The sequence below is a fragment of the Ursus arctos genome, unplaced genomic scaffold (genome assembly GCF_023065955.2).
Source record: "Ursus arctos isolate Adak ecotype North America unplaced genomic scaffold, UrsArc2.0 scaffold_18, whole genome shotgun sequence".
NCBI classification, from domain to species: Eukaryota; Metazoa; Chordata; class Mammalia; order Carnivora; family Ursidae; genus Ursus; species Ursus arctos.
In genome coordinates, this window is record NW_026622852.1 from 58,000,889 (window position 1) to 58,023,944 (window position 23,056).

Below are 23,056 nucleotides of genomic sequence, written 5' to 3' on the forward strand. Positions count from 1 at the left end.
TGATCCTGGCGTACCGGGATCGAGTCCCACATCAGGCTCCTCCGCTAGGAGCCTGCTTCTTCCTCTCCCACTCCCCCTGCTGTGTTCCCTCTCTCACTGGCTGTCTCTCTGTCACATAAATAAATAAAATCTTAAAAAAAAAAAAAAAAAAAAAAAATAAAACTTCGCCAATAAAGCAAATCACCTGCTTTTGCTAAATTGCTTTACCTGCTGTGTTATTTGGTTGTAGTATTTTAGCTATGACTGCAAGGATGGGTTGCAAGAGCACTTAACAGGATTTCCTCATTTTCCCTGGAAGGCTCTGTCTCCTGGGGGGAGGGGAAGCAAGACCAATTTACATGGGAACCAGCTTTGAGTTCTGAGTTCTGGGGTATGGAACCTTAGCCAGCTCTGCCCGGAAGGTTGGAGGTATTTCTGATTTGGGGATGGAATCTGGGGTGCACAGATTGGGGTGTTGCTAGGCGGTGGGGGGGGGTGTCTGGTAAACTCCGCCAACAGATGTTGGATTTGGACATGATAGCAATGGGAAGCTGGCTCTGAGTCTTAGGTCAGGTGTGACAGAGCACAGAGTTGAGGGGTTCAGTTCTGACGGCGCTTCAGAAAGGTTTGGAAAAAGCCATTTGGAAGACAAAACCCAGAACAAGGATGGAGAGAAATGGATGGCTGAGGCAGCCAAGAGGTGATGGAGGGGTGTCCCTGATGGGCTCAGATTCTGGCCCAGGTGGAGGGAGATGTCCTTCTTCCCAAGGTGACTAGGCTCCCAGGGACACAGATCCACACAGAGCTGTGCCAGGGCCAGACAGATTTTGGGCTTCTGCATCCTGCCTGTCTCAGCTCCTGTGTCTGTGACAACCACACACCTTGTTCCCTTGGCATTTCCATTTCAAATGCTGTCCTTTTGTTTGCACGGGTTCCTGTGCCATTTGGTGTTTCCATCTTTAATTGGGAAACGAGACTGCAGGCTATGCTGCTTGGGTTGGGGCCACGGAGCTGGGGAGACCAAGACCACTTCCAAGACTGTGTAAGACCCACACGCGCAGCGGGAGTGGGGCAGAGGACGAGAATGCACAGGACTTGGGGGGCAGAACACGGGCGCCAGGTTCTCCGTTTGCCCGAGCCCTCCCCTTCCTCATCTGTAACTGGCGGTGACATACTGTCTGGGACCCCACCTTGCAGACAGCAGAGCAGCCTGCACGCGGTCACTGCAAGTACGGACTGTCCCTGACCAGGGCTCTCTGCGGGTGGACAGCCGGCCATGCGGGAGGGCTGGGGGGCCGGGAGGCGGAGTGCGGGGGCCGGTACCCCCAACCCTGAGGGCTCAGGGTCCTCCCGCTCGGGAGGGGGGTGGGATGGGTCCCTCTCAGCCGAGGTGCCAGGCATGCGTGGAGAGACCAGCCCGCGCTGGCTGCTGTGCACGCGTTGGCTGCCGCCGTCAGCTGCGTGCGCCAGGGAGAAGGGGGGCCGCGGTACCGGAGTGAGGGTCCCACGAGAAACGTCAGGGACCTGCCGCCCCTTGACTCCCAAGGGCGAGCCCTGCTGCTTCCTGGGGGCGCCGCTGCAGGCCGAGTTAAGGAGGTGAACTTTCGAGGGGCACGCTGGCACTTTCCTGGAGGTATCATCATACTTCCGTTTTTAGAAAGTACACGAGAAGGACCTACACCCGCCAACTGTGAGGTTACCTCTTTGCAGAGGAAAGCGCTCTCGGCGAGCCGTCTCTTTAAGGCGTTGGGCTTGCCCGAGGCATTCTGCACCTCGCCGCTCCCCGTAGTGACCCTCCGAGAGGACGGCTTTGTGCACTCGCCCCGCCCCGCCGCCGCCCCGCCCCTCGCGCACGCGCACGCGCACGCGCACTGCCGGCGCCCCCCCGCGCCGCCTCGTCCAGCTCGGCCCGGCTCCCGCCCAGGCGGCGGCGACGCGACGCCCTGAGCGCCCGCCCCGCCGCCGCGGCCGGCAGGTAAGCGGGGCCGCCAGCACGGGGACCGCACTTGGGGTGCGGGAAGGGGCCGACGCCGGCTGTCCCTCAGGGCCGCCCAGCCGCCGCACGTGTTCCGGCGGGCCAGGCCCAGGTCCCGGCCCAGACCCGCCGGGGCCCTCCCTGTGCAGGCGCCCCGCGCCCCCACCGCCTCCCTTCCGGGTGCCAGCTCTGCGCCCCTTGTCCGCGCCCAGCCCCCGGCGGCGGTCCCCTCCCCGTACTCGGGTCCCGGCCCCCCTCCCCAAACGCACCCCCACGACCGTCCAGCGGGTCCCGGGGACCCCCAGCGCCCACCCGTGCGGCCACTCCCCAGTTTCCCCTCCCCCAGCGGCCAGGTGACAAGCCCTTAGCCTGGGAACTGTGACTTATTTCAGCAGCCAGCGCGCGTCTCCCCTTGCTCTCCGCTGCTCCTCCAAAGAAAGACCCCAGACCCACCGACTGGTGCCTGGTTGTGGCGCGCAGACCCGTCTACTCTCCTCTTCTGCAGAAACGCCCCCTACCCCAACCTGCTGCTCGCCCTCAGCCCAGGCAGCCAGGCCCCCTCTCTCCCCTGAGAAGCCGGGCTGCCCAGGTGCGGGTCGCCCTCACGCAGCGAGAGACCTCGGCTCCTTCCAGAGCGCCTCCCACCACCTCCAGTCTAGTGTGCCAGAGCCATTTTGGGTGATGGCAGAGACGTTCCCTGCCAGCCTTCTCATGCCGGTTTCTACCCACCCAGGTCCGTTTACCAAGCCCTTCAGACACACTGGCAGGTGCTGTGCCAGACGCTGCCTCTGAGGTTGGCCCGGCCCCTAGAAGGCAGATAGGTAAACTAGGACGGAAGCCGGTTGCAGAACAGGTGGGGAGAGCGGCATTCCCGCCGCTCTTTTGGTCTGGCCACCTGCGAGTCATCAGGTTACCTCACCTGTGGGCCCACTCCCTGGGGTGGAGTCCAGGAATCTACACTTTACAAGCAGTGCAGGGGAGCACTCAGGCTTGGGAGGCTCAGCCCTGGGTGGTCAGGCTCACCTGGGTGGAAGAGCTGGGAGTGTTGAGAGGGAGCGCGTAGCATGTGCTCTGGAGGCCTTCCCCGCAGCACGGTTGCCTTCACCTTCTTGGACTTCTTGAGAAGCTAGTACCTCCCTGGCTGCCCAGTTGCTTCCCCAAATGCAAGGCTTTCCCCCCCTCTTAAGTGGAAACCAGGGGCGTTGAGTCAAGAAATTGTCTTCTTTGCGGTCCCCCTGATTTTTTGGGTGTTAATGTTTTGCTAGCCCGAGGGATTGGCGGATTGGGTTTGAGCTGGGAGGGGTTTGACGCCTTTTCTGTGAGATTGTTGTCGTCCCTGGTCCTCACCTGAGGGCAGGTAGTTCGCCAGGAGTCACACCCCACCTCCTGGTGGGTCTCAATTTTTATGTTAAAAGGAGCTGGGCTCCCAGAGCTGCCCTGTTTACCCCAGAGGAAGCCTGTTCTGTTCCCACTGCTGTTTCTCCCCCACACCTCTCTTGGCTCATGCCGATAACCTTCTTCAGATGCTAGGTTTTGTGAAACAGCCTTTCCAGCTGTCTTCCTTAGCTCCCCCCCCACCTCACTTGTCCAACCCACCTGGGGGATGGCAGCACTTGGGTTAATTGGCATGGCCAGGTTGCGCTAAATTTAATCACCAAGCAGCTAGCGTTTACTGAGCACCAGCTTTGCGCCAGCACTTTTGTCCCTGGGCACGATTATGCGCCCCTCCCCTCCCCCGCCCTGGTACTTGGGCTTTGGGTGCAGCAGGATCCATCCTTGGGTGGGAGTCCTTGCTCCAGGTAGCCAGCAGGGGCCACATCTGCTCTGCACGGCTGTGTTGTATTGTAATTTCTCTCCCCTCCTCTTGGAGAAAGAGTTTGAGATGTGTTCTTTTTTTGATGGCTTCCATTTTGCCTTGGTGTGAAAAGGAGTCGTGCAAGCTTTCAGTTTTAAGCGCCAAGCTAGAATTTACACTGTAAACTCGTTAGATGAACGGTGGTGCACGCTTCTGGAAATTGGATGGCCAGTGATGTCTGCGAGGATGCCCTGGTGGCTCCCCCCATTTCAGAGTCACCCGGTGTGCTTCTAGGAGACACATCCAGGTTCTGGAATCCTGTGCTACAGCAACCGAGTCGCTCGCAGTACAGTCTGGGTAGCTCCCATTGTCACGCTGAATCCTCACTGAGCTGCAGTCTCTCCCCTCCTGCAGCGTGAGCTTGCTTGCAGCCGATCTGTGTATGCTTCAGGCTTCTTCAGGCTTCGGCAGCAGGCAGCAGGCAGGGCTGGCCCTGGTTCGCGCTTCCCGACTGTGTCTTGTCGCCTCACCAGGGGCAGAGCACCTTCGGAGCTGCCAGGGCTCTGGAGGCAGCCTTGTGTCTGCACCCGGCCACAGGGAAGCCCCCGGGAGGCACGGACCACTGGGGATCTGCTCTTGTGTATTTTCAAACATGGCAGTTAAGCCCTGTTGCATCACTTGTGAGGATTTGGACGAGTTCCCAAATTTCTACACCCTGAAGCTCGGTCTCTGTAATTTGGGTTGGGTTTTTTTTTTTTTTTTCTCTTAACGTTTCAAGGGCTCTTTGAAGAAAATTGCATTTTGTTTGCCTAGACCGTGCTGCATTCCCACTGACAAGGATAACAGCAGGGAGCACCCTTGAAGGTGGGGCCTTGGATTACGTTGACAAAAGGGGCCGGGGCGGGCTGTCTCAGCATCTGAAGAGTGTTAGTGCTGAGTTAGGTCCACACATAGGACAAGTTCCTCATTTGGAACAGTGTGTCTGCAGCAAGGTGGGCAAAGGTTTTTCATCCTTTTTTCTGGGAATTAACTTTTTTTTTTTCCTGGGAATTAACTTTTAAAATACGGTTTGTTTATTGGCTTCAGTCCCCACTATAGGTTTCGTTTAGCAGACGGCTCTTTGCACTGGGAGTCTTCGCTCGGAGCAGTGATCTCCTCTGCCTGCGTCTCCCTGCCCGGTGGGCTTTAGAGCCATGGCAACGGAGGAGAAGAAGCCAGAGACGGAGGCCGCCAGAGCACAGCCCACCCCTTCCTCCTCAGCCACGCAGAGCAAGGCACGCACGTCCCTGAGGGCTCTGGGGGAACCGCCAGGGGCGCCTGGGCCGAGCACTCCTCCGAGATGCTTCTTCCTCAGACGTGGCGTTTTTATTCATGGACCACATACCCAGTCAGTGCTTGTTTACCGTGCGGAGGATGCTCAGACCTGTCCTCTGGGGAAGGGGCCTTATCCACAACATAGATCCCTGGTGCTGATCGTAAGATTCTCTGCAGTCCCAGAAAGCCTCTCATGAAGCCCCCTCCCTGGTTCCACACTTCTGGGGCCCATGCAGGTGTGCCAACCCCTTCGGTGGACACCAGGCAGCACACTCGGGCCTTTGAGCAGGGCTGCGGCCCTCAGGTTGTGCTCACCAGCCGTGGGGTCGCGGCCACGTCACATGGTGCTTCCGGCCGCATTGGGGGTGGGGTGGGGCCCTGCGAGGCCTCTGTGTTGAGCTGGCCTGGTGCAGCTGGGGCCCTGAGGAGGGGCCTGCAGGAGAAGCAGGGCTGTGGAGGGAAATAGCCCAGGTTGAAACCCGTCCAGTTTGAAAGGTGACTTCCAGAGGGTCTAGAAGGCACTTGGAATGTGGATTTGGAGCTCAGAAGGTGGGTCTGAGCTTGAAACCAGCACAGTGCTTTTGGTGACTGGTGCTGTCTCTTCAACAGCCTACCCCTGTTAAACCAAACTACGCTCTGAAATTCACCCTGGCTGGCCACACGAAAGCCGTGTCCTCCGTGAAATTCAGCCCGAATGGGGAGTGGCTGGCAAGTTCGTGTACGTATCACCGGGGCCTCAGCTCTTGCCAGAGGCCGTGTGAGCTGCACCAGAAGCCCAGGACAATGGGAGGGCTTGCTTTCTAATGTTGCTGCTGGGGCATTGCGGCAGGCCATGTGCCCCTCGCCCTGGCTGGGGCCCTTTGTCACTCTGGAAGTGACGGGCCTGGGGGAGAGGGGAAGGGTGCGTGCGGCAAGTGCCCGAGTGCTGGCTGTTCCCTGGGCATGGAGCGTGTTCACGTGGGTTCCCGGGGGATTCACACTGTTCCCACAGCTCTTGTGGGAAGCCTAGATTTTGCACTCGGGATGGCTGAAGCACACCAGTTCCTTGGTTTTCTTTCAGCTGCTGATAAGCTCATTAAAATTTGGGGAGCGTATGACGGAAAATTTGAGAAAACGATATCTGGCCACAAGCTGGTAGGTGTGAGCCCTGCATGCTGAGGTCGATGGTGGGCCGCTGTAGCTCCACCGGTCCAAGGGGGTGGGGCCCATCCCCAGGGCTCGTCAGGTTAAGATCCAAGGTACCCCCCGCCGCCCCGAGTTTTTCGATAGTTCTTTGCCTCTTGTTTTTTAAGCAAATACTTCTGACCTTCCCAGACAAGTTTCTGCCTGACTTTAGGAGAACATGCTTCTCCTTTGGGGACCGTGTGGTGTCCGTCTGTGTCGTCAGGAGTAGCTAGCGGGTTTGGATAGCGGAGCGATGTGCTTCTTGATCTTTAGATGGGTGTTCTGACCTTTGCTGGTAACTGTATTTTGTCCCGTCAAGGTGGTGACCGTGTGTTTTTGCTCCCCAGGGGATATCAGATGTGGCCTGGTCGTCAGATTCCAACCTCCTTGTTTCCGCCTCAGATGATAAAACCCTAAAGATCTGGGACGTGAGCTCGGTAAGCTGCTCTGGGCCCCCCTCCTGGCAGAGTCTGTGTGCGTAGACAAGGGGAGACTCCGCCGCGTGGGAGTCTAAGGGCAGTCTGGGGACCAGCTGGTCACGGGCGGCCCCGCTTGGTAGGAGATGTGTTGTCAGGCTGCTGTGGGCTCGGTGTTGAAATAACTGTTGGGAGTAACTTAGTCTCACGATACTTGGTTTTAGGGAAAGTGTCTGAAAACCCTGAAGGGGCACAGTAACTACGTCTTTTGCTGTAACTTCAACCCCCAGTCCAACCTCATCGTCTCGGGCTCTGTAAGTATGATGCCTCTGGGTGGCGGGGCGAGTGGTTCTTTGTAGCTGGGGCTTGGGGAGTTGAGCCGTGAGTCTTCTCTGCCGTGCCGGGGGACAAGGGGTAGTGGTGGCAGGTCTTGGGTTCCAGAGGACCGGTTATCTCCCCTCTCCCTACGGAACGGCCTTAACCTCTTCTTTTATCTTCAGTTTGACGAAAGCGTGAGGATATGGGACGTGAAAACAGGGAAGTGCCTCAAGACCCTGCCTGCACACTCGGACCCGGTCTCAGCTGTGAGTCCCACTGAACTCTGGACGCCGCGCAGCAGGACGGGGTGATGGCCAGGGAGGGGGCACTGGGGACCCCGCGGGGGGTCTTCCTGTCCTGGGTCCATGAAAGGACAGGTGGGCGAGGGGCTGGGTGTGGCGTCCCCCGAACCGAATCCTGTGGGACCGGTAGGGTGGCCAGGCCTGGAAGAGGGCTGTGCACTGGGAAGCGTGGCCCCGGAGAAGTGAGTTTGGAGTGGAGCGGCTTTGATCCTCGGGTGGTGGTGGAGGAGGTCGGGATGACCCACTGGGAGGGCGAGAGCCAGTGGGGAGTGGAGCCCCACGAGCACCCTCAGTGTGTGCTCCGTGTCCTGCCTTGTGCACACGCCAGCAGTGTGCAAGACGAGTGTGCGTGGTTAACGCGTCCATTGTATCACAAACCTCTCCGCTTGAAAGTGGCCAAGAGATTCCTTTGTCAGCAGAGAGCCTGGACTTGTTTCTTAGCCAAGTTTGCCTTTTTTTGGAAAGGGGAAGGAATCGTGTAAACAGTGTGCTTATTTTTACTGAGCAGATGGTCCTTTTCACTTTCTGAAATCGTGTAGGTGAGTGATTTTAAGCATTTTCAGCTTTGGAAGGGCGTTTTCACCCAGCCGAGACCATTTGCAGAGCCCGGATATGAAGAGGACACGTATAGTGCGCTGGTTGCAGTGGCCTCGAGGGGCCCTTGCCGCCCAGAGTCCCCGCCAGCGCCTGGGGCTCTGAGGAGGGCGGCGTGCTGTGGAGGCGGGGCCTGGCCCCACCGCGCTCTGGCCTCTGCCCTGGACTCCCAGTCGGAGGAGAGCAGGGCAGCGAATGTGGGAAGGCCCCGGGAAGCGAGCTGAGGGAAGGCTGGGAGTCGCAGGAGTGCGAGTTTGGGCGGGGGGGGCTGCTGCGGGTGGGACTCAGCCTGAGCAGTTGCAGGGTTTGTAAAGTTTTTGTTTCCCGTGGAAGTGACATGTACTCGTTTTAAGAAGGGCAGACAGATGTAGCGAGGAGAAAGACTCTCCTGGGCCCGCACCCTCCAGGACCGCTGCTGGTAGCTGGCCTCCCCTCGGAGCCGTTGGGGTGTTTAAATACGTGTCTTCCCCCGGGCCGTATCTCTCCATGCGAGTGGTGGGAGTGCGGCGTGGCTGCTGTTGTGCTGCTGTGCGTCCCGTGGGAGGGTTTGTCGGGCGTTGCTTGTAACTCGCACGTCACAGCCAGGGGTGTAGTGAGCACCTTCGTTGGACAGCTTTACCCCCCGCGTGACCGTTTCCGCGGGTGAACTTGAGGAGGTCATCATCGTGTGTAGGAGGCACGCGGCTTTCCAGCCCATCTGTCTGGGAGCTTCGAGCCTCACAACACGCCCTCCACTGGTGCCCTGTCCCCGCCCTTCCTCCCACCTGAGTCTGGCCCCCACATTCTCCTGCCGGGGTTCCTCTTGCGTTAGCTTCCTCGCTGAAAGGGCCCTCCTGTCTGTCTCATCCTGCAGCCCTTGCTGCAGCCACTTGGCCTGCGGATTTTCCTTGTACTGCCCGTTTCCTGCTTCGCTGCTTTTACATGAGCTCATCTGTCTGCCAGGTGTCCTCCCCTCCCCCGCCGCTCTGCAGAGAGCTTGGAGTGACTGTCATCTGAGCGCGGACTTGGCATCCCCCTTAGGGTCTGACTTGTTGTCTTACTCGTGTCTTCGTAGTGCTTACATTTACTCTGGGGATGTACAGGGCAGCCGTGTTGTTTCGCACCTGCGCGTTGGTGGGAAGGAGAGGCCAAGCTGCATCGGCCAGCGGGGAGGTCCACATGTGGTTGGGAGCAAGGCAAAGCACGGTTGGCACGGTAGCCCGTGGGGCCCCATGTCAGCTCGTTAGTGTCTCGTGCCATGGGCTGCGATAGACTATTTTGCAAATCCTAAGAAAGGGAAGAACGAGGTTGGACAGATGGCAGCGCATTAGAAAGACCGTTACCTTGAGGGGCTGACGAGCGGGTGGTCACGGTTAAGTAGCTGGCCTGCGAGCCCGTCCTGCCAAAACCACCGGTAGGCATAGAAGGACAACAGAAGAGCCCGTCGAGCGTCTTGTGGAGAGCTTGTGGGGCCCAGCGGTCCGGCACCGAGGCTGCCAGCCGTGCGCCGCGGGGCAGCCCCTTTAGTGCTGGGAGCCCGGATCCAGATGCCGTGAGCGCGAGGTGCACTGTGTGCGCTCGGCCTTCGACAGGCAGTGCGACGGAAGGGGGAGTGAGGCGTGTCGCGGGTGCCTTCAGCACCAGTCACGTGTTGGGGCAATACCGTAGAGACTCTGGGTTCAGTAAAGCCAAGTTCATCCCACCTGTTACCTTCCTGCCACAGCTACTAGAGAGTGTAAAATCGTCCTTGCGGCTGGCGGGGCCCCGAGAGTCTAGACCCCGGCTTCTCCATGTCTCGCAGCCCCACGTCGCCCGCGTCCACTGAGAATGTGGCAGTGGTGCGACTCGGGGGCCTGGCGCTCAGTGCAGCGAGCTCGCAGGTGCTCCCGGGTGCGTGACTCGGCCCCTGCGGATGTCCAGCAGTGTTGGAGACAGCCTGGCTGTCGTGGCCACGTGCTGCTGGCATCTGGTCGGTCGGGCAGGGTGCGGCCCTGCGGGCAGCCCCACGGCCGGGGGGTCCGGCCTTTGGGGTGGTGGCGCCGGAGTGGAGGCCCACTGACCAACAGGCAGCCCCGGCCCCACCCCCACCCCCGGTGCCGCTCGGTCTCACGTGGAAAACGTGTCACGGGTCGTAGGGAGCAAGACGGCTTCAGAAAGGTGCTAGTTGTTACAAAAAGGCTTATCCTGGATAAAGTCTGCCCAGGACTCAGAAATGATAGAAGTTGGCGATGGACTCATCTGCCACCGTGGCTCCTTTACTCCCACTGGGATTCCACTGGGAAAGCAGGAAAGAAACACAAAGATGGTTTAGTTGGGAGGCTGGGGCTCGTCGGGCTGTGGAGGTGTGCGTGGCCACGGGGGCTGAGGGGGCAGGGCATTCGGGTGACAGAGGTGCAGGGAGCAGAGGCCGGTTGCGCCCTGGGGACCGGCACATGGGGAATCACCCCCGACCTGAGGTGCGGGGTTCAGAGCGGCCTGGGTGCCTGAGATTCCCAGTCCTTGTGGCGGGCTGGGGGCCGTGCCCGAGCGCGTTCTTCCAGTGGTTACCCATCAAGTGAGTTTTTCTCTCCCGGTTTTTCTCTGTTCAATGTGAGGCCAGGGGAGGTGGTTTTCAGCCGGGTCCTGGTCAGGCTGCCTCGACAGCAGCGGCCGACGCACGCACGCGGGCATGCCCTGCTCCCCAGGCCCGGCCTCTTCTTGCTCAGGCTTGGTCGCGTTTGTTTCTTTTCAAGGATACATCTTACAGTAAGCGATTCAGCTTCTCAGGATGTGTCCGGGGTTGGTTTTCCTTCTGAGTTCAGTCATCCATCGTGAAACAAGGCCTGTTGCTCGAGACACCTGGTAAAACTCACTTTATTTGTGTCACTTGAGTGTCTCTCAGCGTCGGCAGGAAATCCGTCGAATTTGAAGCGCGTTACTTCCTCAGTGCTCAGCAAGACGGCGAGCGTTTAGGGAGGGCACTCGCGAGTAGGGGGGCCACTCAGATAGGACGCAGTCTGTGTTGACCACTTGGAAGTAAGTGTCTTTTTTCCGTTCACTTCGTTCTCAGGTTCATTTTAACCGGGACGGATCCTTGATAGTGTCAAGTAGCTACGACGGTCTCTGGTAAGTGGAGAAATTGACTGCATTTGCTCAGCACATGTTATTTAAGGGCAGTATTCTGGCCTCTGGGGGCCAGCGGTGAGAATGGGGCAGGTGGAAGTCTGTCCCCGCGAGGGGCTTCTGCTGTCGTGGGCTGCGGCGGACAGACTGACGCAGGGCCGGAGGGAGAGCTGCTGGTACGGGGAGGCGCTCCTGCTCCAGACTCCGCTCCTTGGCGCTGGAGTGTGCCCTTGACCAGCTCGTGGGCGTGGGGGGCGCGTGGGCTCAGGACCAGCCTCACGTCCCGTGGAGGATGTGGCGTGGAAATCCCAGGACGGAGGAGGTGAGGAGGAAGGGGGGACGTGGTTTCACGTGGAACGTTGTTTAGCCTGAACGAATAATGCTTGTACAGCTCAGAGTTTGTAACCTGAGTGTTGAGGATTCTGTCAGAGGCATGAGAGAAAATGTAGAAGTAAATGTCAGTCTGAGTCGGCAGATGCCCTGATGGGGGCACGCGGGCATGGAGCACCAGGCTGGGCCTGCAGGGTGCAGGGGACAGCCTCCTGCCCGTCCTGCATGGTCGCTGGGAGGAGGTCAGTAGGCAGTGGCCGCTGGCTGCATGATGACCCGTGAAGAGCTTTCCAATTACAAGGGAGAATGAAAGCATGGCTAGAAATTAGTCTATATTTAGCAAAAAGGAAACAAGAAAGAGGAAATGGGGTAACAAATCATCCAGTAAAAATGCCATGGAAGGAGGAAACGCGCCATGCTGGGCGTCCCGGTGGCCACTGGACCCCCTCGCTGCAGGCTGTCAGGTTGCACGAGAAACCTTTCTGACTCTTGTTTTCAAGAAACGGTTAAAACAGGGATGGTAAAGGTTTGACACTGAAGGGTGGGTGCACGGCGTCAGGCATAAAGCACAGAGCAGCGTCAATGTCACTGGTACTTACGGATGGAGTGTCCCCCCGAGGAGAGAGAGAAAGAGCGAGCCGTGCGTGGCCGGACAGGACCTAGGGCCGCAAGGACCGTGAGGCAGGACGCATGGCTTCTAGACGTCCGCAGGAGAGCGTCCGGGGCCTGCTGGACCTGAGCGACACCGCGGCTGTGGGTTTGCTGCGTCTGCAGCGTATGCGGTGTCCCGCAAGCCCAGAACAGTCTCGGGGTTGCCCGTGGGTGGGCTCTGAAAGCTTTCTAGAGAGGAGGGAGAAGTAAAGGAAAAATTAAAAATCTGTGTCTTACTGAGGCCGGCCTGGTAGGAGGAGCAGCCCCAGTACGGAGCCAGGGGGGATAAGCAGGGTGCAGGCATGCCACGCTCGGGGGGGGGGGGCGCATGCGGGGAGCTCCCGGTTGCTCAGTTGGCCAAGGAAGGTCTTCCCATGGTTGGGGGCCTGTGAGCTCCCGCTGGAGCTGGGCTGGATCCCAGACTTGCAAGGCAGGGAAGCTGTTCCGGCCACGGAACAAGGTGGGGGCCCCTGATCTGAAGCACCGATGGGGCCAGCGTGACCCTTCTCCCCAAGCTCCGTAGGGAGTCTGGGAAGAAAGCCATGGAGGATGCTTCGCTCGGGAATCGCGATGTCAGAATTCCAAGGGAACGTTCGCAAGCTGAGTCCAGCAGTGCCTTGAAAAATAGTAGTTCCCGACCACGTGGGTTTCTCGAACAGTGAAGGGGTTGTAACAGCGTGATCAACTTCAGGAAGTGTGTAGTCTGACGAATTGTGTCAACAAAGGCAGACCTCCCCGATGGGTCACTAGTAGAGGCCAGGCAGGCACCTGCAAGGACCCGGCAGCCACGCCCAGTGGAGACTAGCGAAGGAGACTGTTCACTAGAAGCTTTGTGACATTGATAACATGCAGTAACGCTAAATCCGTTTCTAGTTAAATCAGGAGCAAACCAGGCCTGTCTGCCCCTTATTCATGATGTTCGGAGCCGCTTGTTAATGGGATAGAGCTTTCTCTCTTCGTGGAGGGTCTGTTTCTCGAATTAGGAGCCAGGCACATGGCACTTGACCAGCGCCAACTCCAGCCTCACAGCGGCCCTGTCCCTGGCCTCCCCGTCCCCACTCGGAAGGAGGGGAGCAGAGGCAGGCTGAACACTTGCCGGTTGTCCGCCCCGCGTGCGTGGGTGGGTGGGTGGCAGCCAGGATCTGTGCCACACTGTGGGCTCCGGTGCCCAGGCTCGGAACCGCTGGGCCCTGCCGCTGTCAAGCCGTGACCGAGTGGGAGGGGGAGGGTTTGGAAACAGCCTTCCTTGGTACTGGCGTTAGCAGTTCACAGATGTTCAGGAGCGGCGGCAGAGATGTGAGGGAACTTAGGGTACGTCTAAGGGAAGAGGAGGACCGTGTGTAGAAGATGACAAAGTGTAACTAAGGGGACAGGAAGCAGCGAGCTGGGGGATGGGGACGGGGTGTGTGCACGTCCCCTGGTGTGGACCCGTGCCCCTGGCCTGGCAGACTGGGCAGTTCCACGGAGAGCCCCCCCATGGCCTTTCTGCAGCGAGAGGAAGTGGACTCAGGACCTGCAGGGAATGTAGTTGAGCTGGTGCCGGGAGGGCGAAGAGAACCTGGGGTGGGGGGCGGGCTGCTGGCTGGACAGCGACCCCAATGCTCGGTCACTGTAGCACCCAGCCCTGACGTGTGCCTGCCACAGGACGCGACACAGCACCCGCTGCCGGGGGGGCGTCCCTCCCAGAAGAGGGGCCTGATGGGGCCGGTCATGGGTGCAAGCTGGCCGCCCCCGCCCCTGTCGGTCAGGGAGTTAGCAGCACGGAAGCGTCCCTGCAGCCAGTGATGTCCCAGGCCAGGGTGTCCCCCCGGCGGGGGTTGGGAAGGTGGGAGAGGACGTTAGGAAAGTGAAGTGTTAACCCTGTGAGCCAGTGCCCCCGCTGCTGGGCATCCGTGCCTCCGAGGGATAGGCGCTAACGCACGCACGTCTGCTGCTGAAGATGTGTTTGCGTGGACGGGAGTCACAGACACGCTGGGACTGGCCCGTCCGTTCTGGGGCAGCAGCTCCTTGAATACGTTCTCTTGCTCCTGAACTGGAGGGACGTCCAGAAAATCCCATACGATACTCTAATTCTGTGGGAAGAAAGTCCCGAGCAGCCGCAGGCTTGGAATGTTTGTGCCAGAAAACAGGTTGGACTCCTGGTGCCCTCCTCTGTGGCCTCTGTTCCCCTCGTGACCGTGCCTCCCGTGGCAGAGCAAGTGACAACATGTGGGGCAGCGTGAGCGTGGCGTGTGTGCGGTGCCCGTTCTGGCCCCAGGCGTGAGGGGAGTCGCGGAAGCACGATGAAGTGGAACAGTGTGGATAATTGAAGTACGACTTAGTGTGCATTAGTCTCAAAATCGGTGTTTGCTTGGGAGCCAGAACACCTCGGGCCGCTCCTCCTCACTCGCTTTGTAAAACCCGCTGCTGTTTTGCGTTGCAGTCGGATCTGGGACACCGCCTCGGGCCAGTGCTTGAAGACGCTGATCGGTGAGTGCTGCTGGCGTGGGCTTTCCAGCGGGGCGTCCCTCCCAGTGGTGGTTGCCGTTCCCCGTCCTCCATCGTGTGTATTCTGGGAAGCCCCCTCTCCTCCGTCCTGGCAGCTCCTTCCTGCTGACCTCCAGTACCATGACGTACCCTCTCCAGGCTGGGCCCCCTGCTGTCTGCTGTCTGCTGTCAGCCCCTGCTCGGGACTGCCTGGCCGTGTCCTCCAAAAGCCCCGTGAGCCCCTCAGACCCTCTGCCTGCACTTGGCAGACCCTTGGTGGGGACTCTCCTTGGATCATTCCTTGAGCAGACGTGATTGAGCCCCGGCCCTGAAGTGCGTGCACCCTGTCTCTTGGTGTCACAGATGAGCTCAGGGACCAGGCACTGGGGTCTCTGCAGACGGCAGGTGTATGTGTGACCAGAAGGTGGTTGCTGGGCCCGTGTGGGGCCCTGAGCTCAGCCCTGAAGGCGATGGGGGGGCAGCCCTGGGAGGGTTTTGAGAAGGTGGGTCACCTCGGGTCAGCCTGGAGGGTCCCTGCGGTTTTAGGTTCAAGTGTGAAATAGGGCAGGTGGTCGAATTCTGTGCTGAGGGCGAGAACTGGCTGGTGGGCCGGGGAAGGGGGCTGGCCTCTGACCCGCCCGGGAGGTGCTGCCTCCAAAGCCCTGTACCCGACATAACACAGATTTATCCCCACATCCTGGACGCTGGCCTCCGAGATCCAGGCGTGGGCAGGCCCGGTTTCTTCTGCGGCCTCTCCTCGACCTTCCTGCCGTGTCTTCACTTGGTTGTCCTGTGTGTGTGTACGCCCCGGCATCCAGTTTTTCTCTTGTACAGACGCTGGTCAGATTGGAGTAGGGTCCCCTGTACCAGCCGCATTTTAACCAAGTCACCCCTTGCGAGGCCCCGTCCCCACATAGAGCCCCACGGTCTGAGATGCTGGGGTTAGGGCTCTGCTGTGAGAAGTCTGGGAGGGACGCGGTTCAGCCCATGATGGTGGCCTTTGTGCGGTTTTTGCTTTATGAGTCTGATGACGTGGCCCCATGCTGTGTCCACAGCGTCTGGCCCTAGAGGCCTGGCACAGCCACCTCCACCTGGCAGGAAAGTGCCATTGTTCGCGCCACTGCAGCGTCCTGGTGCTCGCCGTGTGTTAAGCGTCGCTGTTCCCACACATGATCCTCACGGCGCCCCACCCCACAGCCGGGCAGGGAACGGAGGCCTGGAAATGTCATGAACTAAGTCATGGCGGCAAGCAGGTCCAGCACCAGGGCTGGAGCCCCGCAGCGTCTGCCAGGAGGAAGGGGCGGTGCGTAGCCCCGTCCCCAGCCCGTTTCTAGTCAGGTCTAGGGGATTAGAACTTTTCGGACCCAGCGACGCTTTGGTCCCAGAGCTTGAGTCAGAAACACCGGCGCTACCTCGCCTTGTCTGAGTCAGGGGCCTGCCTTCCCGGTGTGGCCCCTGTGCCCCAAGGAGGGCCCTCCGGCCTCACGCCTTCTCATGTGCCTTTGCAGTGTCTGGGACGTGTCGGAGGGAGCAGCGGCCCCCGGCGTGCGGTGGCCAGGTCCCTCGAGGTGGTAATGCGGCTTGCCGCTCCCCCCGCTCCGGCACCAGGGTGCACGGCCCCGGTTCTGTCTTTCTCACCTGGGGGGAAACGCGCTCTCCCGATGTGAGGGTCACAGGGCTGTCACGCGGCTGCAAGTGCTGGCCTTGCCCTGGGCGGCCCCTGATGGTGGCTCTTACCCGAATTCCTGGGCCGCCCGGGTGAGCTTTCAGACCCGAGTGTAGCAGTGAGGATGCGGGTATCTTGCCAGCAGGGCTGTTGCTGGAGGGAATTTGTAGCCCTTTTGCTCTGATCAGGCGGCAGAAAACATCTGAGATGATTCACCCGAGTCCTTTTTTCCTTGGTGGTGATATTCTCAGTCTGGCGGGGCATTTGCAGACTGCTTCACGGAGGAACATAACTCTGGGTCCTCTTACAAACGCCATGTTGGCGGAAGGTCAGGCACCCCGAGTTTGATTGGCCACAGGCCCTTCGCTCCTAAAGCCCTTGTGGCAGATGGGGTGGTCGGGCCCCCGCTAGGGACCCGAGAAACATCGAGGAGAACCAGCCGTTGTGACCGGCGCCGGGGACGGGCGAAGGGAGGTGTGCTGGACTTCTCGGGGACCTGTTCTAGGTGGCGGTGTGGGCACCGGTGGCAGCGTCCCCACTCGGATGGCCCTGTGTGGTGATGGGGGGGCTGTTCTCCTTTCCCCCCATGGGCACTGGCCCGGCGCCCCTCCCGTCATCCTGTCTCCGCGTTTCCCATGCAGATGATGACAACCCTCCTGTGTCTTTTGTGAAGTTCTCCCCAAATGGCAAGTACATCTTGGCCGCGACCTTGGACAAGTAAGTGCCACCACCTCCCGTGGGCGGGCCGGGGACGTCCATCTCCTACCGGTGTTACCCTCGTAAAGATGGGAGACGTTTAAGCCCGGTAACGTGGCCCACGCGTCTGGTGGGCGTAGGGTTTCGGAATGCAGACGCGGCGCCGGTGTCAAGGGCCCCGCCTCTGCTGGGAGCCGGGTCTCCGGGCTGAAGAGGGATTCGGGCTCCAGGTTTCTCTGTGGTGCCCGTGTGGCCGGGGCAGCGCCTCCTTCAGGCCCCTGTCTACAGGACTAGGGGCCCGGCGCCTCTGAGCGGTCTCTGGCTCTGCCGGCAAGCACCTGGGTCTAACCCCTGCCAACTCCAGCGCAGGTTGGGCGACCCCCAAGCTCGCCGGAGGGCCACGCCGTTGGCGCTTGTCCTCAGCACCCTTGGGAAGAGTGAATTCCTGCCCAGGGGGGAGGGGGGATTGTTTGTTGCCACCGAAATCTGTTCTGGACATTTCCGGGAACCTCCCCACTTCCCTCTTGTAGCGGGAATGAGCCACCGACTGATTCTGGGAGCACCTAGCAGCCTCTGCTTAGTGGCAGGAACGTGGGGGGTTCACACACTGTGCTTTCGGGTGCCGTCAGACGATGGGCATGGGCCCACTGCTGGGCGCCCGTGCTTGCAGAGGGTGCGGGGACAGGCTCGTGGTGACGGCAGGGACTCCTGGGAACGCAGGTGACTCACCCCCCGCCTCTGCCTTCCAGCACGCTGAAGCTCTGGGACTATAGCAAAGGGAAGGTGAGTGCCGGCGGCAGGCTCGCTGGGCTGGGCGGTGCCGAGGGCCTGGGCTGTGGTTTCGCTGGTGGCAGAGCTGAGCCAGGGTCTGGAGCCAGAGGGGCTCACGGAGGCCGTCTACATGGGGTTGGCGTGGTGCACGTTTGTCACGCTCGGGATTGCAGATCGCTGGGCCGCAAGGGAAATCCTCAGTCGCGTGGCTTTGTGCTGTGGGTTCTCAGAGTGCTCTCAGGGCTCAGGGTTGTCGGCCGTGGAATGCCCGCACTCCAGACGTCGGGGATTGTCCACAGTGCGGGGCAGTTGTGACTCGATGGGCATACCGACGCTCTTGCCTTTGCAGTGCCTGAAGACGTACACTGGCCACAAGAATGAGAAATACTGCATTTTTGCCAATTTCTCAGTCACTGGCGGGAAGGTAAGTTTTCTCCCAGATGAGGAGCTTGTCGCTTTCCCGCTGTCCCTCCTGAGAGGTGGCCCCATCACAGGTTGGCCTGTATGCCTGCGGGCGTTCCTCTGTGCCCACAGAACGAAGTACCAGTGACTGGGACGGACGGCTTCTCCCTCGTGGAGGCAGAGGGTTCAGGGTGCGGGGCGCAGCGTTGTCTCTGAGGGCTCTGCTGCCCAGCCCGGGCCCCACTCATGCGCTCGCCCAGGTGGGACGGGACTCGAGTGGGTGGTGGCGTTCGGCAGACCCGGACGTGACCCTGAGAGAGTGGGGATTCGAGAAAACGTTTTAGGTCCCGGAGGGCTCCGATGGCGGAGCGTGGCCTTGCGTTTCTGTGTGGGCAGGGGCAGCGTGGGCAGAGCTGGGAGGGTGAGCGCCGCCCTGGGGCGGGCGTGGACGCACGGGGAGAGGGACTCCTGCGCACAAGCCAGCTCTGACCTGGGCTTTCTGGCTCGTCTTCCTGTTCCTAGTGGATCGTGTCCGGCTCCGAGGACAACCTGGTGTACGTCTGGAACCTGCAGACCAAGGAGATCGTGCAGAAATTACAGGGCCACACAGGTGAGCGCGCTGTGCCGGCCGCGGCTGGGTCCGGCCTCGACTTCTCTTCGTGGCCATCTTCCTGGCCGCCTGGCCTCAAAGTCCGTGCAGGCCCCGTGTGTGGTCGTGCCTTGTGTGTGTGTGTCCCGTCGAGACGAGCGTGGGGCAGGGGACATCCACTGTGGTCTAGAGGCTCTGGTTCCTCTTGGGACTCTGACCCGCTTTCTCCCCAGGGGCCTTGCGCCTCTGCACTCTGAGGGGCTGCCGCGCTGGCTCCTCTGCCCCTGGAGGCCCCCCTCTCCCCGCCTACACTTGGTGGAGAGCGATTGTCAGATCCTTCAGGGGTTCTTCTCTCATGCCTTAACGCCATCTCCACCTGCTGGGGACACGGCCTAGACCTGCAGGTCAGCTGCCTCTTTGTGTGGTCTGCCCACGTGGCTTAGCTCCTAGGGAGCAGCCCTGTGCCTCAGTTGCTTCTGGCCCCCTCACTGCTGCATGGGCGGGACACTCAGCCCCTTTGCAGGCTCGGGCGGTGGGAAGGTTCTGGGGTGTAGCCCCAGGTGCCAGCCCATGGGCTCTCACATCCCTGCTGGAGCTGGAGGGCTTCCTGACGGAGGCAAAGCCTGCAGGGTGTGCCTGGGCCCAGCGGCAGTGCCTGGGGGGGCAGTGGGAGCATGGGCTCTGGCCCCGGTGAGCGCAGGCACGTTGTCCACGCAGCGAGACCGGTGCCCCTCTGTACCTGCTGGAGCCACTCTGCTGGCCCGCGAGCCGCGAGCTCGTGCTGCCGACGTCGGGCTGACGCTGGTGCCCACGGAGTCCGCAGCGTCGTGCCGCCTGCCACCTTCCCACCCGCGTGGCTGCCTGCTGTGCTCCCGCTGCATGTCCCTGGCGTGGGCAACACAGTGCAGGGCTGTGAGCATTGGGGGTCGGTGGCGGGGGCCCTGGGGGTGGTGGGAGTGCAGCCCTGGGGCGGCAGACGTCGGGTCTGGTCTCTGTTTCAGACGTCGTGATCTCGACAGCCTGCCACCCGACAGAGAACATCATCGCCTCGGCCGCGCTGGAGAACGACAAGACCATCAAGCTCTGGAAGAGTGACTGCTAGGCGCTGTGGGCACCGCAGGGGGGACCGTCAGGAAGGTGGCCGGGCGGCGGGAGCGCGGTGTCTGGAAGGCGCCCCTCGGTCTGGGCCTGGGGATCGGGAGGGGCCTGGATTCAGCCGCCTCTGAGGACGACGGGCTGTGTCTACCACCAGAAAGCTGAAAAGTTGCTGGTGACATTTCTTGCCAATCTCTCTCTCACTGTCTGAGGAAGTTTCTAGTCTGTATTGTGTTCAAATGGAGTCAACAAAAATTTTTAATTTTTTATTACAGAAGGGTGAAGTTCAATTTATCATGAGTTGTGTTTTTTTCCAGTCAATGTTCTGTATCTTTGGTATCTAATTACCCAGTGCAGGCAGGGTGAGCCGCCGTGGCCTGTCCTGCCCGGCCCCCACGGCCAGCCCCCTCGTCTGTGCAGCACATGGTCTAGTGACACGGTCCGCGGTCACCGGTTCCTGCTGTAGTTGTGCCCAGTGTGTTTCAAAGTCTTTCTGGAAAACGCAGAACACTGTAAGATTTCCATGTAAAAACCCTTTGTGTGGGAGTTCGTGGTCCCTGTGCGGACAGTGTGGCGTCGCGCTCGTAGCTCCCTGCGTCTCCCCCCGTCCCCAGCACGCGCGGCTGCGAGCTGTGACACAAGGTAGGGGTCTGTGCGGCTGCCGTGCGGCCTTCTCCCGCCGAGCCTGTACGCGCTTGGCCCTTCAATGAAAAGTCTCCGAGGTGGCAGGAAGTTGATGCCCGCAGGAAGGACTCGGCTCCCCTGTGGTTCGGGAGTGCGTTAAGGGGGGCCGGGAACAATGGGGGCAAGTGTAGCTGGAGAGGAGCCGGCCGCCCGGCTGTGTCCCGTCGAGCGCTGCAGCGGCCAAGGCTGGGCTGCGGGAGGCCCTGGTCGGCAGGCCTGGGCTCAGGCTGGGCTTCGGCCCCCGCTGCCCACCTGGGGACCCACAGGCCTGCTGGGAGTCTTGAGGCCGGCACTGGGAGCCGCTGGCTCCGGCGGGCCTGCTAGTGTGCCTGGGAACCTCCAGTCCCGCGGTTGCCGGTCTGGGGCAGGGGGGAGAGCAGGGGTGGTGCTGGGATTCCCAGGCCGGGGGACCCACCCCATGTCCAAACGCCCTCTGCCAGCCCCGAGTCCTGGGAAGGGGGCTAGAGGGCTACCCTTGACGGTCTCCCGGGGCCCCCTCCAGTGGCCACTGGTGGTCGGGTGGCGCTGACCATTCTAGTGGAAGGCATGTGGAAACCGGCTTCCTTCTCTTTCCCTGGCCTCTCCTGGAGGAGGGCAGCGCGTGGGCCGACCGTGGTAGGGGACTGCGGCAGTGACATGCGGTCAGCTCGGGGGCTCAGGGGGTCTGCTTTGCCACATATTTTGATAGGAAGTGCGAAGGTGTCACAGCTCACCCCGGGGTGCAGAGGGGCGTGGACGCGGAGCGCTGTGCCCTTGGACATAGTTTATTTTTTCTACGTTTGAATTCTCTGTTGTAGATTTGTGTAAAAATACATTCTCTCTTTTAAAAATAAAAATTTTCATGTCTTGTAATTTTGTCCTGTAAGACTCTTCACCTTTCTCAATGTGCGGTAGTTTTCGGGGTGGGGGCTGGCAGCTCAGTGGCCCTTTTGCTGCTCGGGTGCCCGCTGTGGCGGAAAGCTCAGAGTTAGTAAAAAACACCTTTTCTTACTATGCAAGTTCCTGTTTGTGTTAATGATTGACAATGTAAAACGCAGGCAAGGATCATGAACCACCTGCATTCCTGCTACCACTAGCGTTTCGGGGGATTATCTTCTCGTATATCCATTAAAAATAATAAACTCTGTTGTGGACCATTTCAAGCATATATAAACCTAGAATCTTGCAGGCTTTATCGGTCAACTTTTTTTTAAGGTTTTTTTTTTTTTTTTTTTTTTTTTTTTAAGATTTATTTAGAGAAAGAGCGAGCACGCCCGCAGGCAGAGGGAGAGAGGGAATCCCAGGCAGATGCCCCACTGAGCACAGAGCCCGATGTGGGGCTTGATCCCACGACCCCAAGATCATGACCTGAGCCGAAATGAGCTGGCTGTTCAACCAACCGAGCCACCGAGGTGCCCCTGAAAGACTTCTAAGTAAGGTCTACACCCAACCTGGGGCTCGAACTCCCAACCCTGAGATCGAGAGCCACACGCTCTTACTGACCCCTCAGCTTCGACTGTTAACACATCTCATTTCATGTGTCCGTCCCGGTTTGTTTAGTAGAAATCCCAGACGCTTCACGACTGAAGCAGTGAATACACATGGTCTCTACAAGAGAATTTTCCAAAAGCTCTGGCCCTGAGCCATTGTCACATCTCAAATTCTTCAGTCAAGTATCTGATGCCCAGATTTCCACAGCTGTCACACCTTCGTGTATGTGTTCACGTGTGCACACACCCATGTTCATATGCACACAGCGTGCGCGATCACACGTGCACACATACGCATGTGCACACGTGCACACACCCGTGCTCCATGGCGCGTTGGTGTGAACCAGGTCGGTTGAGCTCTAGAATCTCCGGGCCCCCTCATTTGTTTCTTACCACGACTCGACACACCCGTTCGTCCCGTTGGCTCTCAGGTCTGGGTTTGCAAGTTGTATGAAGGGGTGCGGACCAACCTCTGACCCCGGTTCCCTGTAAGCTGGGCCGGGGCTGGAGACTGACCAGGTCCCCCAGCTTTTTCATAGTGAACGTGAGGTGGAGGGTGCCGCCTGCATTTTTAACCGTGGGTTTGTGGCTCACGCTGGTTTATATTCAACGTGACAAACACCTTCCTGGGTCCTTAATTGAGTCCTACAGGGTGGAGCTTACAGCAGCTTGTGCTCTGGACACAAAGTGGGGAGAATGCCCTGTGTGCTGCTCCGTCCCTGGGAACGTCAGTATGTCGCTCACAGGGCGCTTGCGCTGCGACCGGGCAGGTCCTGCTCTGAGCAGTGCAGCGTTGGCCACGTGGCTGTGATGCCTTTGCCTGGCACTGCGAAGGGCCATTAGGGGCTCAGGAAGAGCCCTGGCGCTGAGCCGCCAAGGACACCGGTGCTCTGCAGGGGGAAGGCAGGCACTGTTCCTGGAGGAAGGGCCGCTGGCGCTGGAGGCCCCGCAGCGCTTGCTGTCCACTCCTGCACCCTGGGCCAGGTGGGAGAGGGTGCGGCCAGGGGCTGCTTGGGCGCCAGGAGGAGACCCCAGCTCCACAGCCAGCCCGATTTGGGCTGGGGGCAGAAACAGCATGACTCTTACAAATGCACACTTGCCGAAGGTGTTATTTCACTCTGGGAGGAAGCCTGTAAGACGTTACAAGCAGTCCAGAGGAGAGCTGACCGCACTTGCACAGGAAACAGCACCGGCGAGGCCGGGACAGTCAGCGGGGCGCTGGGCAGGTGTGCATCTCTGTGCGCGAGGCGGTGCAGTCCGCTCCCTGCGCTGCCTGCCTTGCCAGGCGCCTCGGTCAGG

At 60.1% G+C, this 23,056-nt stretch overlaps 1 protein-coding gene across 7 annotated transcripts; it reads left to right on the plus strand.

Moving 5' to 3' along the window:
* Positions 1-1,855: 1,855 nt before the first annotated feature.
* WDR5 (WD repeat domain 5) lies at positions 1,856-21,137 on the plus strand. 7 transcript variants are annotated; one of them, XM_048223322.2, is made up of 16 exons: positions 1,874-1,954; positions 4,563-4,741; positions 4,836-5,023; positions 5,673-5,781; positions 6,124-6,197; positions 6,575-6,664; positions 6,868-6,957; positions 7,144-7,227; positions 10,886-10,941; positions 14,342-14,388; positions 16,693-16,768; positions 17,497-17,530; positions 17,868-17,942; positions 18,443-18,530; positions 19,227-19,421; positions 19,511-21,137. In XM_048223322.2, exons 3-16 carry the CDS (start codon positions 4,943-4,945, stop codon positions 19,609-19,611), a joined length of 1,200 nt encoding a protein of 399 aa, XP_048079279.1. In that variant the 5' UTR covers positions 1,874-1,954; positions 4,563-4,741; positions 4,836-4,942; the 3' UTR covers positions 19,612-21,137. The 7 variants fall into 7 exon arrangements, with proteins under 7 accessions (XP_026370089.1, XP_026370092.1, XP_048079279.1 ...); XM_057313822.1 differs by lacking the exon at positions 1,874-1,954 and adding an exon at positions 2,688-2,775; XM_026514304.4 differs by lacking the exon at positions 4,563-4,741 and having other exon boundaries at positions 1,856-1,954.
* The last annotated feature ends 1,919 nt before the right edge of the window (positions 21,138-23,056 follow it).

Bases quoted from the DNA above. Each gene is read 5' to 3' on its own strand.
- WDR5 (XM_026514304.4), top strand. From the start codon at position 4,943: ATGGCAACGGAGGAGAAGAAGCCAGAGACGGAGGCCGCCAGAGCACAG. The intron at 5,782-6,123 runs GTACGTATCACC...GTTTTCTTTCAG, and splicing joins GGAGTGGCTGGCAAGTTCGT to CTGCTGATAAGCTCATTAAA. The intron at 17,531-17,867 runs GTGAGTGCCGGC...TTGCCTTTGCAG, and splicing joins GGGACTATAGCAAAGGGAAG to TGCCTGAAGACGTACACTGG.